The sequence below is a fragment of the Onychomys torridus genome, chromosome 17 (assembly GCF_903995425.1).
Source record: "Onychomys torridus chromosome 17, mOncTor1.1, whole genome shotgun sequence".
Lineage (NCBI taxonomy): Eukaryota > Metazoa > Chordata > Mammalia > Rodentia > Cricetidae > Onychomys > Onychomys torridus.
Window position 1 is genome coordinate 9,883,565 of NC_050459.1, and position 16,316 is coordinate 9,899,880.

The window sequence follows — 16,316 nt, forward strand, 5'->3', positions numbered from 1 at the left end:
TCAGCAGGATGTGGAAATGTGGACCACATGGAAAGACGTCTGAGAGTGTTGGAGGGTGGGAGTGAGGAGTTGTGGCCTCAAACAGGAGGATGGACTTGGCTTTCCAGAGGGTCAGGAACACTTCCCTCATGAACAGACATATCTGAAAACACATGCATTTGTGTGCTGTGTGTCTGTACACTGTGTATGCATTGTGTGTGTGTGTGTGTGTGTGTGTGTGTGTGTGTGTGTGTGTGTGTGGCGCCAAGGTGCAGATATGTAAGTCACAGCAGAACACAAATGTTCTGAGACACAGGTAGGCCTATTTAAGTTGCATAAGACTCCCACGAAGGAGGTCTGTGTAATTGACAACTGGTGTTCTGACATGCACAGCTCTGGAGGAACCACTCACATCACAGATGCATGCCATTGTGCCGAGATCTGCTAAGTTCTCTTTAGAACCCTGAACCCTGCATTTGTTGACCCGAAAGGTTAGCTTCCCAAGGACTTTTTTATACTGTTATTTATTCTGTAACAGCAGCATTAAAATATTTATAATAGCTTTGTCCAGAAGCACAACCTAGGCCAGTAAGCACACTTACAAGTAAAACCTACACGAGTGTCCCTGAGGTGACATAGGCTTGACAGTGAAGAGACCAATGGAACACAGATACCTCCCCGTCCCTGTGTTCACAGACGGGACTGACGCCTCTCTCTCAGAAAGTGTTCTCTAACAGACCCATCACCACCACCACCCTGGGAGGGGGTGTGTGCAAGTGTGCGCTCGTGCAGTGTGTGTCCATGTGTGTGTGTATCTGTGTATGTGTCCGTGTGTGTGTGTGTGTCCGTGTGTGTGTGTGTGTGTGTGTGTCCGTGTGTGTGTGTGTGTGTGTGTGAGAGAGAGAGAGAGAGAGAGAGAGATCTGTGTGCAGACAGGCTCTGCCCAGGCTGTACAGGATGCCTGTGAAGAGCAGAGCAGCCTGACTGAGCTCTCTGAGAGGCTCCGGGGCTTTGCAGCTGTCGGGAGCCCCACCCTCACCCATTGCTTTTATCCGTTTGGGGCTTGTTGCCCACAGTGATGGTGAGAGGCTCTTACTTCTGTTTTTGCCCCTGGAGAACAGGAACCACCACAGCCTCCTTGACTTCTGGGAAGGAAATCCACAGGGAGACTGCGGGAATTGCAGGTCCCAGGGGTGTTCAAAAGCAGTTCTCCTAGAGAGCTAGAGAGGCTCCTTCCTACCAGGAAGCTTTTGAGCAGGAACCAACAGAATTAAGTCAACACTCTGGGCAGAGAGTGGCCAGAGGGAGGACAGGCCAGGAATTATTAGCAGAACCACTCCAGGACCCTTCATCTCAGCCTCCAGTAGGCTGTCAGCACGAGGAGTGAGCACCTGCGGAACATCAGTGCCTAGTCTCCGTGACAAGTAGCCAGTGATGTGTCAGCCTGGCCCCTGTACCAGTCAAATTCAGGAAGGGTGGGTAGACCCTTGGACAGGAGGCAGGGCTCTGGACCTCAACTGACACTGGGCTTTATGCAAACCTAAGTGCAAGTCTGTGAGGCATCATTGGGAATTTATCATTGTTTTTGCTTGAAAAACAGCTCAGGTATGTGAAAAGTACTAGTGTGTTCAACAGATATACAAACGTTTTGGAGACTATGTCTATAGTAATGTTGTTTCTACCTTAGAAATGCCAAAGAATGCCTCAGAGCCTCGCAGTCTGATTAAACCGGAAGCTGTGGCAGTGTTTGTCCGTGAAGGGTCACAGGAAGGCCTCCACATGCCTACCGTGGCAGGGGTGTTGTTACTAGTGGTAGTGATTAGCCAGAGTTGCCATTTCATGGAAGAAGAAAGATGAAGATGACCGCCTTCGTGGCTCCTCGTGGCCTCTGGCCACATATAAGTTTCCCATGCCCAGTGTCTAGGGAGACTCTGGTCTCAAGGCAGAATGGTCCCTGGGGCATGAAATTCACAGGGGGCCTGCCCTGCCTTCAGGAGGCTGCCGGAGTAAACACTGGCTGCCCCGGCATTGCCTGCTCCCCCACCCACACCCCATATGTTAGGAAAGCTGGACTATTTCTGATTATTGTGAAACTGATTACCTCTGCCACTTTAGACAGAGTGTTTTTTTAATGGATATTTATACAGATGACTTCCATATTTACCATGTTGCTTAAATGCTGAGCAACTTTCTGAGGCTACAGCTTATTTATGAAGAAACTAAGGCTTAGTGGCAGGAACATGTCAGTAGCCACGAGGTAGATAAGTGGCCTTTAACCATACTGTTCTCTGAGCATGGAGTTCCTCTGCAGGGCTGTTGTCCCCCATGACTCCCCCTAAACAAGTAATGATGCACCCTCATTCCCAGCACCAGCAACCCTGCATAGCGTTGAGACTTACTGTCCCTGACAGCCCCTTTCCCAGTCACAAAGGAGAGCTCCATGCGAGCTGATTACAGACGAGTATCTGGTTCTAGTGCTTCTGGGGAGCAGTAAGGTTCAGGCCTGTGGGCTGGGTCTGTTTCAGGTGGATGATAGCTGACGCTCTGGGACCTTCTAATTTCCCGGCTGCCATCAGAACAGAAGAGTGCTAGTCCCTCCCAGTGTGTCCCCTGACTTGTGATAGCATGTAGACGATGAAGTAGGACTTCTGTGAGCCTTCCTCCAGCCGGGAACACAAAGCCAGAGATTGGCTTACCCAGGGGAGCAGGAGGCTGTGTGGACATGAAACTCACATGCCAGTGGGCACCCACAGTTCAGTGTGAGAACAGAGAGGCCAATGGGCACCCGCAGTTCAGTGTGAGAACACAGAGGCCAGTGGGCAACCTCACCTCAGTGTGAATACAGAGAGGCCAGCAGGCTCCCTCTGCTCAGTGTAGAAAGGCCAGCAGGCTCCCTCTGCTCAGTGTGAATACAGAGAGGCCAGTGGGCACCCTCTGCTCAGTGTGAACACAGAGAGGCCAGCAGGCTCCCTCTTCTCAGTGTGAACACAGAGAGGCCAGCAGGCTCCCTCTGCTCAGGATGAGGACAGACAGCCCAACAGACTCTCGATGAGTATGAAGAAGCGGGGCTTATTAACTGTCTCTTGAGGGTCAGCACACCTCAAGACATCTCCATGGGAGAAGGAGACGCTGTGACCTCCTCATTTTCCCAGTCATCTTGCTCCTCCCCCTAGTCATTGATAACAGACTCTCCAAGCTGGGATACTTTCCACTGCTGATGTGAAGTAGAAGTGGAACTCGATACCTGAGCGTGGATGACAGTGAGGCATTGTGTGCTGGCCACGGGTCCCCGCAAATACGTAGACGTTTACAGATCGGCAGGATAGAAGGTGTGTGGCTGACCTGCCACTCTCACGTGGCCAGTACCAGCTCTTATAATAAAGTGCTCCAGTTACATGTGTGTGAGAACATGAAGAAGAGGGCAGTGTGCACATACATGCATATGCATGTGAAAGCCATAGGTCACAGTTGGGTGTCCTCCTTAATGCCTTAATTGTAGATATAATTCTAAACGGTCTTATTAAATAAGAAACACAGAGCCAAGTAAAGAGTTAAAAGCCCAGAGATCGAGCAGTAGCCAAGAGCTAAGACCACCTTATCTTACCACTCACTGCTCTCCTTCCCCTGAGAGAGAGACCTTCTCCCTGTGTCCTGTCTTTTTAATGCCTTTCTGTTCTGCCTTCTCATTGGCTCTAAACCCAACCACATGACTTCTTCATTACTGCCTGTCTTTACAGACCTCCAGGTCTCTATGGTTGGTACTGGGATTAAAGGCGTGTGTCACCATGCTGGCTGTGTCCTTGAACACATACTCTGCCTGCCATGTGATCGGGATTAAGGGCGTGTGCCACCACTGCCAGACTTCTGCTTAATGGCTTGCTCTTAGCTCTGATCCCCAGGCAACTTTATTAACATAAAAATAAAATCACATTTCAGCACAAATAAAATATCACCACCATACTTAATGATTCTTTGTTTTTTTTAGGCCATCTCTCCCTGAACCTGTAGCTTAGCTAATCAATTGGACTGGCTGGCTAGCGAGCTCCAGGGTCTCCGTGTCTCCACCTCCTCACTGAGGTTGTGACTGGCACTTCTGGGCCCTGCTATTTGTTGGGTGTTGGGGATCTGAACCCTGGTCCTCATGCGTGCGCGGCAAGCATTTTATTGACTGGGCCATCTCTCCAGCCCCTTGTTTTATCTGTCATGGAGGTGTCATATGTTCATGGACATTTGAATTCTCTTATTGGCTTTCTGTTACATGTGGTCAGCAGTAATGACTAATTAAGACTTTGAAACTTGGGGTTACAGAGCTGACAGCCCTCAGCCGTGGTAGGTCTATGTAGTGCATGGTTCTCTGGTACATGGTAAAATTTCAGGCTACTAGAACAGCGACATTCAGGTAACACCGGTGTAGACATGCATGTGGCCCTCTTTGCGGAAACACATTGTACACACCAGGGTCACCTACTGTGTCCCACTGTAGTGGAGTTGAGGTCCCGTTCACCTTCTCCAGGAACAGCCCACAGGGCCAGTTCAACCACACAGTGGCTCAGTCATGAAGACTGTTTCATTTAGCAGCTACAGCAAAACCTCCACCCATCACACCACCTATGCTAGTGACTGTCCCAGTCAGGAGTTCCTTCCGTCACGGCCTGAATCGTGAATCCCAGGCCCTGCTTTGTTGACACACCGGAGGTCCGTGGTCTGTTCCGGATTTTGATTGTTTTCTTCACTCCCAAATAAATCTTTCTTCATTGACAGATAGGAGAGAATCATTATCAATGTGTGTGGAAAGCTTGAAAGAGTCTACCAGAATTTCCAAATATAAAATATTTACTCGTTATAATCCTGGGAATTGAATTCAAGGCCTTGCACATGCTAGGCAAATGCTCTGCATCTGAACCATGTCCTCAGCCCCACCCCCATTTTTTAAATTTTACAAAAATAGAAACATATTCAAGCTCTTCCCCATCATACAGCGAGTGCTTTGGTCACCCCATATTGACCTGTGTGCCGATGCTGCACCTGTTTCTCCCTTTGTCCTCTGAGGTCATTTTGAAAGAAAGCCTGATGCCAAATGATTGTCACCTGTAAATATTTCAGTAGAGGAAACATTGAGTTTCCATCAATATGACTTTGTTGCTAAGTAACATAGAAATCCAGGGGCTTTTTTTTAAAAAAAAAAAAAAACAAAAACAGGTTCTCTCTACATATCCCTGGCTGTCCTGGAACTCACCATGTGGACTAAGCTAGCCTTGAACTCAACGTTATCTACCCACTTCTGCCTCCTAAGTGCTGGGATTATGTGTATGTGTGTGTGTGTGTGTATAGAGAAATGTGCGTGTGTGAGTACGGGTACCTGTGGAGGCCAAAAGGAGGTGTCAGACCCCCTGGAGCTGGTGTTACAGGCAGCCATGAACCACTGGATGTTGAGTGCTGGGACTATTTTGATTAACTAATGTGCAAGTAATGAATCTTAGCTTCAAAATAGGTTGGCTTCATAAAGTAGGACCTGAAATCATTACATTTGCCTTTAATCCCAGTACTCGGGCAGGTAGATTTCTGTGAGTTCGAGGCCAGCCTAATCTACAGAGCGAGTTCCAGGACAGCCAAAGCTACACAGAGAAACCCTGTCAGAAAAATCAAAATAATAATAATAATAATAATGATTCCATTTGGTGATGGAATTGTATAAAAAAACAAACGTAAAAAAGAAATCTGAGAGAATGAGGGTACACTCACTGCCATTACAGACACTTGTGTCTTTAATGCTTCTTAGAAAGCTGATGGAAGGTGCGAATTTTTTTTCTATTTGCCCTCTTTAGTCCAGTTAAGGAGAAGTGCATGTTGGTTGTATGTGCGATGTCTGTCAAGTTCTAGAACTTCAGCCTCTGTCCTGTTAGTGTCTGCTTTAGCCGGGCCCTGGGGTTTGTTAAGTTCTTCCCAGTACATGTGTCACACAGACAGAACGCTGAAACTGCACAACTGCTGTGAGACAGTGAAAGGTCAGTGTCCCTGGGCAGGAAGACGGTGTTAAGATGTCAATCCTCTTGACAGGATCTGCAGAGTTCCCACCAGTAACTTTGAGGGTCTCTTCATACTTCTAAATTTACGTGAAAAGGCCAGTGGCCGTGGAGAGCACCACAGGGTAGAGGGCATGTAGAGGGTAGCCACTGTTCTCAGTACAGACACTGAGTGGTCAGTTTGGAGAGCATGTAGTGTGGGATCCACCCTCTTTCCTCACCTTGCATGTGGCTGCAGACAGATGCAACACCCTGCAGTGTGGACTCCATGCCTGCCATCAGGGAAACAAGCCTCCAGGCAGCTCAGACTCTGCCTTCTGCTGCGTCCCTCAGTTGTACTGGGCAACAGGAGAGATGAGCAGACGCAGGAAGTGGCCCCCTGAGCAAGAGTTGTGCTAAGTCTCCACTGGGCCCTTGACTGATGGCACACTCTGGATGTGCACAGTGACTGCTTTCTTTCTTCCCTGACTCGATGGGCCGGGCCCTTTGGGTGCAGTTCCTTCGGAGGGTTCGCTGTCTTAGCATCTTGTCTTGGGGCCTTGTATAACATTGACAAAAGTGTCTAACACCTAAATTCGGGGGAGTTTGTATCTAAAATTACACATTTCATACTCGGCACTGCTCTTTCGTAGGAGAGCACCACATAAACTGACCTCCTTTGCCTTTGTTGTATACAGTACACGTTCTGGAACTTCATACCCAAGAACCTGTTTGAACAGTTCAGAAGAATAGCCAACTTTTATTTTCTCATCATCTTCCTGGTGCAGGTAAGGATGGTCCTGGCTCTCTGTCTCAGCAAATGTCATTTGAGTCTCAAGTAAGTGACACACAGTCACTAAAATCAGCAAGGATGTGACACCCCCTCATCTGCCATTCATTCTTGGGTTCTCTGATTCCAGCCCCAAGAAGAGACAGGGCAAGGTCTCCAGCCGCACCTGGCGTCTCCATATACTCCTTCTTGAAACTCAGAAAATGCAAAGCAGATGTACATGCAGGGAGACAGGAGAGGCGGGAACAGAGCAGGGGTGTGGGCGGGGAGCAGCTGGTGGATTGCGCTTTGTGAGCAACAGTGTTACAGTTTTCTAAATTATTCTAAGTATGACTATGAATGACATGGAAACACCACCCCAGCGTGAACTCTGTCAGAATAACTCAAGTGTGACACCCGTGGAATGGACTAAAGGAATCCCTGTCTCTAGAGTCAGACTGTGCCCTCGCCACATGCTGACTGCTCTCCTTCAGCACACCCTTACTAAGGAGCCTCCCTCAGCATTATAGTCTCCAGGACAGGTGGTGTCCCTCTTGTCCAGGCTGTAGGGCAAGGAGGGAGCCAGCAACGTGCTTTAGTAGGTAAAAGCGCATGGGAAAAGTCTGTATTGCCAGTCCAGCTCGCTGGCCGCGGCTGCTAGCAAGTGTTTTCAAGGTGACTGCATGGCTGTCTTGTCCTCACAGTTGATCATCGACACACCCACAAGTCCAGTGACGAGCGGGCTCCCACTCTTCTTTGTCATCACTGTGACAGCCATCAAGCAGGTAAGACTCTCACAGTCTGAGTACTGACTCGTGGTTTCTTGTGCTCCGAGGTCGTGTACAACATGATATGTTGTTTTTTCATCGTTAGATTGGTGTTAGGGTGACTACAGATGTGCAATACCATTTTTTTAAAATCAAAAGTATATGCTGTCAATTCGCTGTACCATAAGGATGTCAGTCAGACGCCGTATCCACCTGTGGTACAGTCGCCTGCCATATTTCCTTACCCCACTTGGAAGCAAGTTACTGAATTCATCTCCTCCGTCACCACGTCTGTCAGTTATTCAGATTCTTAGTCAAAGGGCATTTGCCTGATGCCCATTTGCTTTATCCACTGCTTTACTGATACCGTATGTATTTACAAATGTTTATTTTAAACTTTGGGCTAGAATCCAAACGCTTCAGTGTTTCCTGCTGTAGCCATCACTAGTTCATTCACCGGATTCTGGGTTCTTTTAACGCGCCTTCGCATTGGTGGCTGATTTGTTTTGAGTGTGTTGGGGGCACATTGCGGGGGCTCCCTTCTTATGCTGAGCTAACATTAGACACATACTAAAGATTGAGACATAATTTAAACGCCTTAAAATTTACCCTAGTGTTTCCTCAAAAGTTGTATTACTTTAGGTCATGTTTCTTGTAAATGAAATATAGTGTATGAGCTGAATTGCAATACGTTTATTCTGCATGTAGGTATTCAGTAACAGTTGATGAAAGACCATCTTCTCCCCATTGCTTATATCTGTGCTGAGTTTGTCAGCTGATACATCTCTGTCACTAGGGTTTTATATACCTTGCTTCATTACTGTAGGTCTGTAGTAAAATTTTCAAGTTGAGGATATAAATGGAACTGCTGTTATTTTGGACCTTGACCCTCTTGTCTTTACATAAATTGTAAGTTTAAATTGTCAGTTTTTAAAAATATTTGTACAATTTTTTTTTTAATTTAAAAAAAAATCTCAGAAACAGAAAGGCAGGTGTCCATGCTGCCATTCAAGGTGGGCAGTCTGGTTTACCAGTTTCAGCTAACTCATAGGGAAATTAAGACTGTAGAAGTTGGTTTTGCTTCAGGCTGAAATGAGTTAGAATCAGTTGGTCACAGGTTTTATGCCTTTGAATGGGAGAAGAAAGTAGCTCTGTACATTCTGAGCCAACCAGACCAATCTAGTGTCATGTCCAGCCTCCTAGGCCCTGTTCTGCCTCACCCTAGAATGTGCCTCTGCTGACCCTTGAAGGGAGTTTCTGTCTTGATTGATGTGGCCAGTGACTGTATCTGAGAAAGCTGTCTCAGGGACACATTGTTTTCCACTGGCCTCTTTCAGGTAGCATGATGTTCTCAAGGTTTACCCACACTGTAGCATATCAGAGCTCCGATCCACATCATAAATGAGAAATACTCTGGGGTGTGTGTGCTTAGATCCCCATTAGTTTATCCCACAGTCCGTCTATGGGCATTTGGTAATCGGTTCATTTTAACGCTGCTGAAGCACACTGCTCAGAGCATTTGTGTGGACACTGATTTGATCTTTGTTCCAGGTTCTTTATCTGTTTATTTATTTTGATTTTACCTTTCCCTGCCCCTATGTATTTATTTTTAATTATCAAATAATAAATGTACATATTGTATCTGTGGCTAGACATAGATTGATGGATGTAGATCCTTAATTCTTGGGGTATGTCCACAAGTAGAATTGCTCTAAGCCCCTGAGGAGCTGGGCAGATGCCTCCCTGAACAGCAGAACATTTTCCTGCCCGTGGTCTGCAGGCTCTGCCACTGATGTTGATGCACTCAGCGCATCATAGCCATCTGAGTGCGTGCCTGGTGGTGTCATATTCACACTTCCCTGACAGCCAGTGAGGTTGGGGATCTGTTTGTGGACTGACAAGCCGTTTGTAAATATTTCGAGGTGTGTCCTTTGCCTGCTTCATATGTTCTAGATCCTTCTGCCGCAGAGCACTGGACAGTGTGAATTTGCATTCCAGTATTTAGAATTCACTTTTCCATTTGTAGCATCTGGATAATTTGTGGAATATCAGCTTTCACGTAAATTCTTTCCCCAGAAAGAACAGCGCAGCCTCCCAGCAGCAGGTGCTGCAGGGGGCTGGCCTCAGGACTTACTCTGGAGTCTCCTGACAGGTGTGGGAGTCTCCACATGCTCAGTCTGCTCTCTTACACAACTCAGGACCACCTGCCCAGGTGTGGTACCACCCACAGTGAGCTGGGCCCTTATGTATCAATTATTAATCAAGAAAATGCCCAACAGAATTGCCTATAGGCCAATCTTATGGACAAATTTCTCAGTGACTCTAGCATATGTTAAGTTGACCAAAAAAAAAGAAAAACAAAAAACAAGAAAACAAACAAACAAACAAAACAAACAAAAAAACCCAACCAGGACAGAGATCTTGCCTAAAACAGTAATTAAAAACAAACAAGTACAGTTATTTGCTGTTGGCTTATCTCTCATTGCTCTGCTGGTAGTCATCTGGAAATGCAGGTTTGGAAACAGCTCACCTCTGTTTCAGGCCCTCGAGGTCACGTTTGAAAGTCTACAGAGCAGGTGAGATGAGTGTGGTTGGCAGACATGTCAGTACCTGGGGGCTGCTGAGCACTGTGGAGACCTTAAGTCATTGTGAATCCTGGCTCATCTTTTGACTGAGGTGTTTCCTGTGGAGGAATGTTTCCGAAGGATAGGTCCTGGGTTTGTATGGAAGTCTAGTTACAGAGATTTTATCGGTTATAACTGCAGGAACATAAAGCAGCCTAAGCCGGTGTGGAAGTGACCTGCTGTAAGGACCAGGGAGATGTGAGAAAATCCCAGGCTAGACCATGCTTAGCCATAATAGTTTAAACACATCTTCTCTCCCTGGCTCTCTGGTTTTAGGGTTATGAAGACTGGCTCCGCCACAAGGCAGACAATGCCATGAACCAGTGTCCCGTGCACTTCATTCAGCATGGCAAGCTGGTCCGGAAGCAGAGCCGGAAGCTGAGGGTAAGTGGCACACCCACATCCGCCTGTCACCAGTGTGCCCTTCCGAATCATCTTCAAGTAACTTTTAAAGAGGATTTGGTCACTAACAGACCTGTTGTTGGGGTCTGCCCTCTGTTCCGATGGATGTTTCAATGGCATGAGCTGCTGGAGCAGCTTGCCTCTGCCTGTGCTGGCCGTGTGAGAGCACGTGTGTGTGCAGACAGAGGGTGGCTTTCCAGGCTTGTCTCTGGGTCACAGCTCAGCTCTGGCTTTAGTCATCACCTGACTATAAATTTGGACTCATTCTCTGCCTGCCTCTTTTCCTCCTGGTGCTCCTCCCATGCCCAAGCCTGCCCCCCCCCTCCACCTCCCTCCCTCTTAGGCAGTTCTACTATCTGTCCTGACCACACCCCTGATAGCAGTCTGCCCCAGCCGGGGAGTTCAGCCAGCTCTGGTATAGGATGACCCTTACTCATCCCAGCCTGACACTAACCAGCTGTTGAGCTTGAGGTCAGAGGGTGTCTCAGGCTGTGGCCACAGTGCCTGGCCACGTACAGTGGAACAGCACCCCCCAGGATCACAGACACATACGAGTGTTTGCTAGTCCCATTCCACTTATTGATCTGTTGATACATGGCTGTGTGCATGCTTACTTTAAACATGTTTGATGTAGAAATACCCTTTCATGTGTCACTGTTTCCAGGAGAGCCTTCCCCTCTGTTAGAGAGATGTTTCTGTGTTTTCATATTATGGCAGTCTTTCCTGATGTGCCCTGGAGCTGCTCTGGTCCTTAGTGGCCCACAGAACCCAGAGAAGCCTTGTTCCAACAGAAAGCCTCAGCGTGGGTCTTTCCTAGTAGTGTTAGCATCCTGTAAGACACCGTGGTGGTGTCTTAGCACACTCTAGATACAGCAGGAGAGTGAATTCCAGCCCAGAGTGAGCTGTCACACAAAGGTGGACTCTCAGTGACCATTCTTTCTATGTCTTGCAGGTTGGGGACATTGTCATGGTGAAGGAAGATGAGACCTTTCCCTGTGACCTGATCTTTCTCTCCAGCAACCGGGCAGATGGGACCTGCCATGTCACCACCGCCAGCTTAGATGGAGAGTCGAGCCATAAAGTAACGTGCCTGGATTTGGGGTGCAGCTCAGGGTCTTCGCCAGACTGGGCTTTGGCAATAGATCTGACATCCTGGGTGCAGACTAAGCATGTCTATGGTCACAGAGCTCTCTGGGGAGGTCACACCCTCTGACCTTTAACCTTACTTTTGCTCTTTTCTATTTTCAGTTATTTTCTTTCCTCCCTTAATGTTGGTGACAACCGCCATCTGAGGTGGACAGATGTGACTATCATTACCCTGTGAGGGATTTAACTAGATTGTTAAGATCGTAATGTTTCCACTTTCTCATAGAAATTCATGTCTTTCCTAGTCTAGAACTGGGTGAAAGTCATGCAAAAGTTTATAGATTTCATCTGTGTCTTATTAAACTACCTTAAGAAATCTTCTGGAACTGTAATTAATCGGTTCAACTCCATATGGAATTCTACACTAGATATAAAACTTTGATAATCATGAGAGAGGAAAATATAAATCTGTTCATTTACAGGTTTAGTTTTCACATTAAAAATCTGAAAGAAGGAACTTTTATGAGATTATGAATTCTAACATAATGAAACCAGCCAATGCTTCTGGCAGCTCCCAGGAACAGTAGAGAGGCATCAGCCTCTAAAACTCCAAAAGTGTAAATGATCGCTGCAGGCAGCCATGCTGTGAGATGAGACACTTTCTCACGTGATTAGCAAAGGATGTCCCAATCTTCAGGGGTAATCGTTAGCACTTTGTGTTAAGGCCTGTGAGTGGTTTCATATTTCTAGGTAGAGCATCCTTCTTTAAGCACCAATAAGCAACAGTTCTTTGGGAGAGGGGCTTCTGGATGACTTGAGTTAGTGTACCTGGACAGGGCTCATGGTCTAACCTAAGACCTTGTAAGTGACCCCACCTCTATTGTAAAGCCTGCTCAATGGACCCCATTTGAGAGTAGGATTTTATTCCATGGGGACTGTGATTGCACAGACAGAATGGCCCAGTATCTGGACAGACCTGAGGTCCAGGGGCTTAGCTCTGTTCTGGGCAGTGCGCTGCAGCACCTGCTGTCAGTCTGGGAAATGCTGGAGTCCCTGCTTCATGCCGGCCCCTTGTGTGTTTGCACAGTGCATGTCATTGTGTTCTGGTGGCATTCTGGAGGTTTGGTTTGGCTCTGGTGGCTGGAGTTATAGGAACCCTGACCTTGAAAGAACAGATTATGGGAAGGCTTCTACCAACCTCGGGGAGTCTTACACTGCTCACATAACCTCAGCCTGGCTTTTTGCCCTTTCTGGACTTTTTACATCTGTGAAAGGTAGCCACACTTGTGATTAGAAATCTTCCTCCAAATTCTCAACACATAGCAAGTGCTTGATAGACCCAAATGGTGATGTGTAATCAACTGTCCACTTGCTCCAAGTCATAGCACTCACTCCAGCACTTATTATTAGAAATGTAAGCAGAGATGCAGGGACCCTTCCTCCTGACAGCCCCTGACACATCTTCCCTCTCCTCTTCCCCTTCCCTCCTCTCCCTTCCTTTATTCTCCTCCCGGGATAAATGAGGAAGAATGTCTACTGTCCATGGTCCCCATAGATGCTAGCTGGGCCATGTGGCCCTAGACAGCAGCACAGTGTCAGCTGTATCTTCTTAGAAATGCAGTTCTTAGACCTGCTGCTCAGACCCACTACACTGAGTTCTGGAGGGTGGCCTAACAGCAGTGGCCTAGCGGCCTCCTGGGGATTTTGATGCACACGTAGTTCAGATTTGAGGGACCTCGGGTCCAAACCGCAGAACCGCTGCCTAGAAGCGGTGATAGGAGGACAATTGGTGGCAGAGTCGGGAAAAAGAAAGCAATTGATGCTTTTGGCATCACCTCCTAGGAACAACAGTGCTTGGCCTAAAAGAGGAGGGGCACATCAGCAATCGATAGCTCTTCCAGGGCAGGTCCATCAGTAGCAGGTGGACAGGGTCCCGGTTTGCCCTTTGCCCTGCTGGGTAAGCAGGGGGAGTCAGAGCTCTCGTCATCCATCGAGTGGAGCCACAGCTGAGGCTCGTCTTTCTGTAGCCCCTTTGCACCCAGGCTCACAGCAGGGCTTACAGAGGTGCATGGAGACCAGATTGTGGGGTGGGTGCCAGAAGCCAGGAGGAGTGAGGTTTGGGGTGTAGCTCACCTTCCTCTCCGTCTGCAGACTCACTACGCAGTGCAGGACACCAAGGGCTTCCACACAGCGGAAGATGTTGACGGATTGCACGCCACCATTGAGTGTGAACAGCCACAGCCCGACCTCTACAAGTAAGCCAAGCATGCTGCCCAGAAAAGCCTGGGTGCACTGCTGAAAAGCTCGCCTTCTGTTGCCTAGACAAGCCCCGTGCAGACCTGCAGCTTCCCAGAAGGAAGCCTAAGTGTTCTTGACTCGGAGGCGTGGTTTGAGTTAAGAGGTGTCATCTAAGCCATGGGGGAAGACGCACCAAAAGTGGGGTGAGAAAGGAGGAAAAGCTGAGTGGCAGGGCCGCCGCCGCCTGTCATGCTGAAGAGTAGGATGAGCTAGCTGTGGTGCAGACTGGAGGTCCCACTGGTACCCAGAGTAACAACGTGAGCTTTTCTGTTGCCAGGTTTGTGGGACGCATCAATGTTTACAACGACCTGAATGATCCTGTGGTGAGGTAAGTCTTCTTGGGAATCCAAGGCCTTTATCGCCTTCATTGTTTGTTAAATGTTCATTTTTTGATGGGTTCTACCATGTCAGTTGGTTTAGAAGGCAGGGCCATGCCTCCTAAGCAAGTTCCACTCTCCACGTTGACTCTAGGGTTTTGGCTGTGCATATTGATGTAATGAAGATCCTGGAACCCTTGCCCATGACACTACTGATGTGTGTAGCCTCTCCAGCTAGGCAAGGCCAGAAACCCACAGGATGGTTCTTAATGAGAGCAGGGCCCAAACCAACTGTGAAAGGCACCTTCATCTTCTGTGACATCAGAAGTTTCCAGTACAAAGGCCTGAGAGTAGATCAGCCTGCTGTGGCCATCACTGGGGGAGATGTTTGGGGTTTCTTTCAGGCCTAACTAGGAAGAGAGGGCCTGCTGCTTATGAGGAGGTGCTGTGTACTCCCTGCTCCACCATCGCTGCCTCTGCCCACAGTCACAATATCTGCTGAGAGAGCAGCCTTCAGGGGCACTCTGAGCCCAAGAGCCAGCCTGGTATTGGCCCTGGGTACCACCTCAAATGTCTCCATCTGAGCACCACATGCCGCCATGCCACCTCAGATGTTCCATTAGAGAGCTGTCTGCCTCAGACTGTTATATCCAGTGTGTTTGATGAGGAAGTGTTTGGATTTATTGCTTAGGAAATTGGCTTTCGGTAGGTTTGAGGTTGATTTTTTTTTTTTTCTTTGCAGTTTAAGGAAATTCCCAATTATTGATATCCTAGTATCACTGTATGCTGAAGGAAGCATTTGCTGGGAAGTAGAGGTAGAGTTCTGGGGCAATACCACAGAGTAAATGTCCCTGGTTTGTGGATATGAGCTGGAACAGTGGCACCAGACTGTGAGGCAGCACTCAGGAGGCTAGGCTGGAAGGTCAGGTGTTCAAGGCCTTTCTAGCTAACAGCAAGATAAGGTCTCAAAAGTAAGTAATAGAAACAAAAATAACCACTAAAAACACAAGCTAAGAAGTTCCCAGGCTGCTCCCTTCAAGCAGCTGCTGACTGAGCCCCACGAGCCAGGTCAGATCTGGGTATTCCAGGGCATTAACTTGGAGGAAGGCTGGGGGACGTTACTTTTGTTTTCAAACAAGAGTTCCTTATTGCTTTGGAGACTAGACAGTGTGGAGAGCTGATTTGTTTAAGATGAAAGAACAAATGAGGTGTGTTCTCATGCCCGTCGGGGAAACTGAGGGAGCATGTACTATGGACCCCGAGCTTCACACTGAGGGGAAGCTGTGACCCCAAGCTGGGGGCCATGGTCCTAATGCACTTTGTATTTTGATAATAGCTTTAGCTCAGCCTTTCACATCAAGACTGCTTTTGTCATTTGGATTCTTAAGATATTTATAAATACTAGAAGTAATATAAACAGGAGGAAAACATTTGCTTTTATCAGTCCCCCATCCAAATTCCCAGTTCACTCAGTTATATTTCTTCTTCAGTCTGTCCACACTGGAAGTAAAGTATTTTGTCAAGTACATTATCTTTAGAGCTCTCAGAGGCCTGTTTAAGGTGAGGCCATTTGTTTTCATTAACATTTGTGACATGAATTATTGTAAGCAAGTTGCTAATAGAAGTGGACAGCCGTGGACAGCCAGGGAACTGTTGTCAGTGGCTGATAGACCAAAGGAGCCTCCAGTTGTCTGCTGCCCGCCTCAGTGAGATGCCTGAGCAGCTTGCAGCCCCTTCTTCCCTGGCCTCTTGCAGGCACAATCTGAACTGTGTTGGCCAAACTCACTGGCCCCACTGAGGGTGTAATAGTCTGTGCGTTCACATCTGTCCAAAAGGACAGGTAAGTAAGCGAGTGAATTCAAGGCAAACAGGCTCCTCTCTGACACACTATGGTCACTGGCATGTGCTCCTCTGTGACACACCGTGGTCACTGGGATGCAGCAGTGGGATTCACACATTTAGTTCTGCTGTTTTGAATTTCCTTACTGCTTAGAAGAAAGGCGTACAGCTGCTGCCTGTGAGTAATCCTTGCAGGCTGAACTTTCACTCCAGAGCCCAGAGGCCCAGCCTCT

At 47.8% G+C, this 16,316-nt stretch overlaps 1 protein-coding gene across 7 annotated transcripts in view; it reads left to right on the forward strand.

Annotated features, from left to right (window-relative positions):
- Atp11a (ATPase phospholipid transporting 11A) overlaps positions 1 to 16,316 on the forward strand; it is a 111,270-nt gene that overhangs the window by 49,883 nt on the left and 45,071 nt on the right. For all 7 annotated transcript variants that reach the window (XM_036209340.1, XM_036209341.1, XM_036209342.1 and 4 more), the window contains exons 3-8: positions 6,680 to 6,769; positions 7,455 to 7,535; positions 10,418 to 10,525; positions 11,496 to 11,624; positions 13,781 to 13,884; positions 14,205 to 14,255. In XM_036209340.1, the coding sequence (XP_036065233.1) occupies positions 6,680 to 6,769; positions 7,455 to 7,535; positions 10,418 to 10,525; positions 11,496 to 11,624; positions 13,781 to 13,884; positions 14,205 to 14,255 (563 nt within the window). The remainder of the gene's footprint in view (positions 1 to 6,679; positions 6,770 to 7,454; positions 7,536 to 10,417; positions 10,526 to 11,495; positions 11,625 to 13,780; positions 13,885 to 14,204; positions 14,256 to 16,316) is intronic.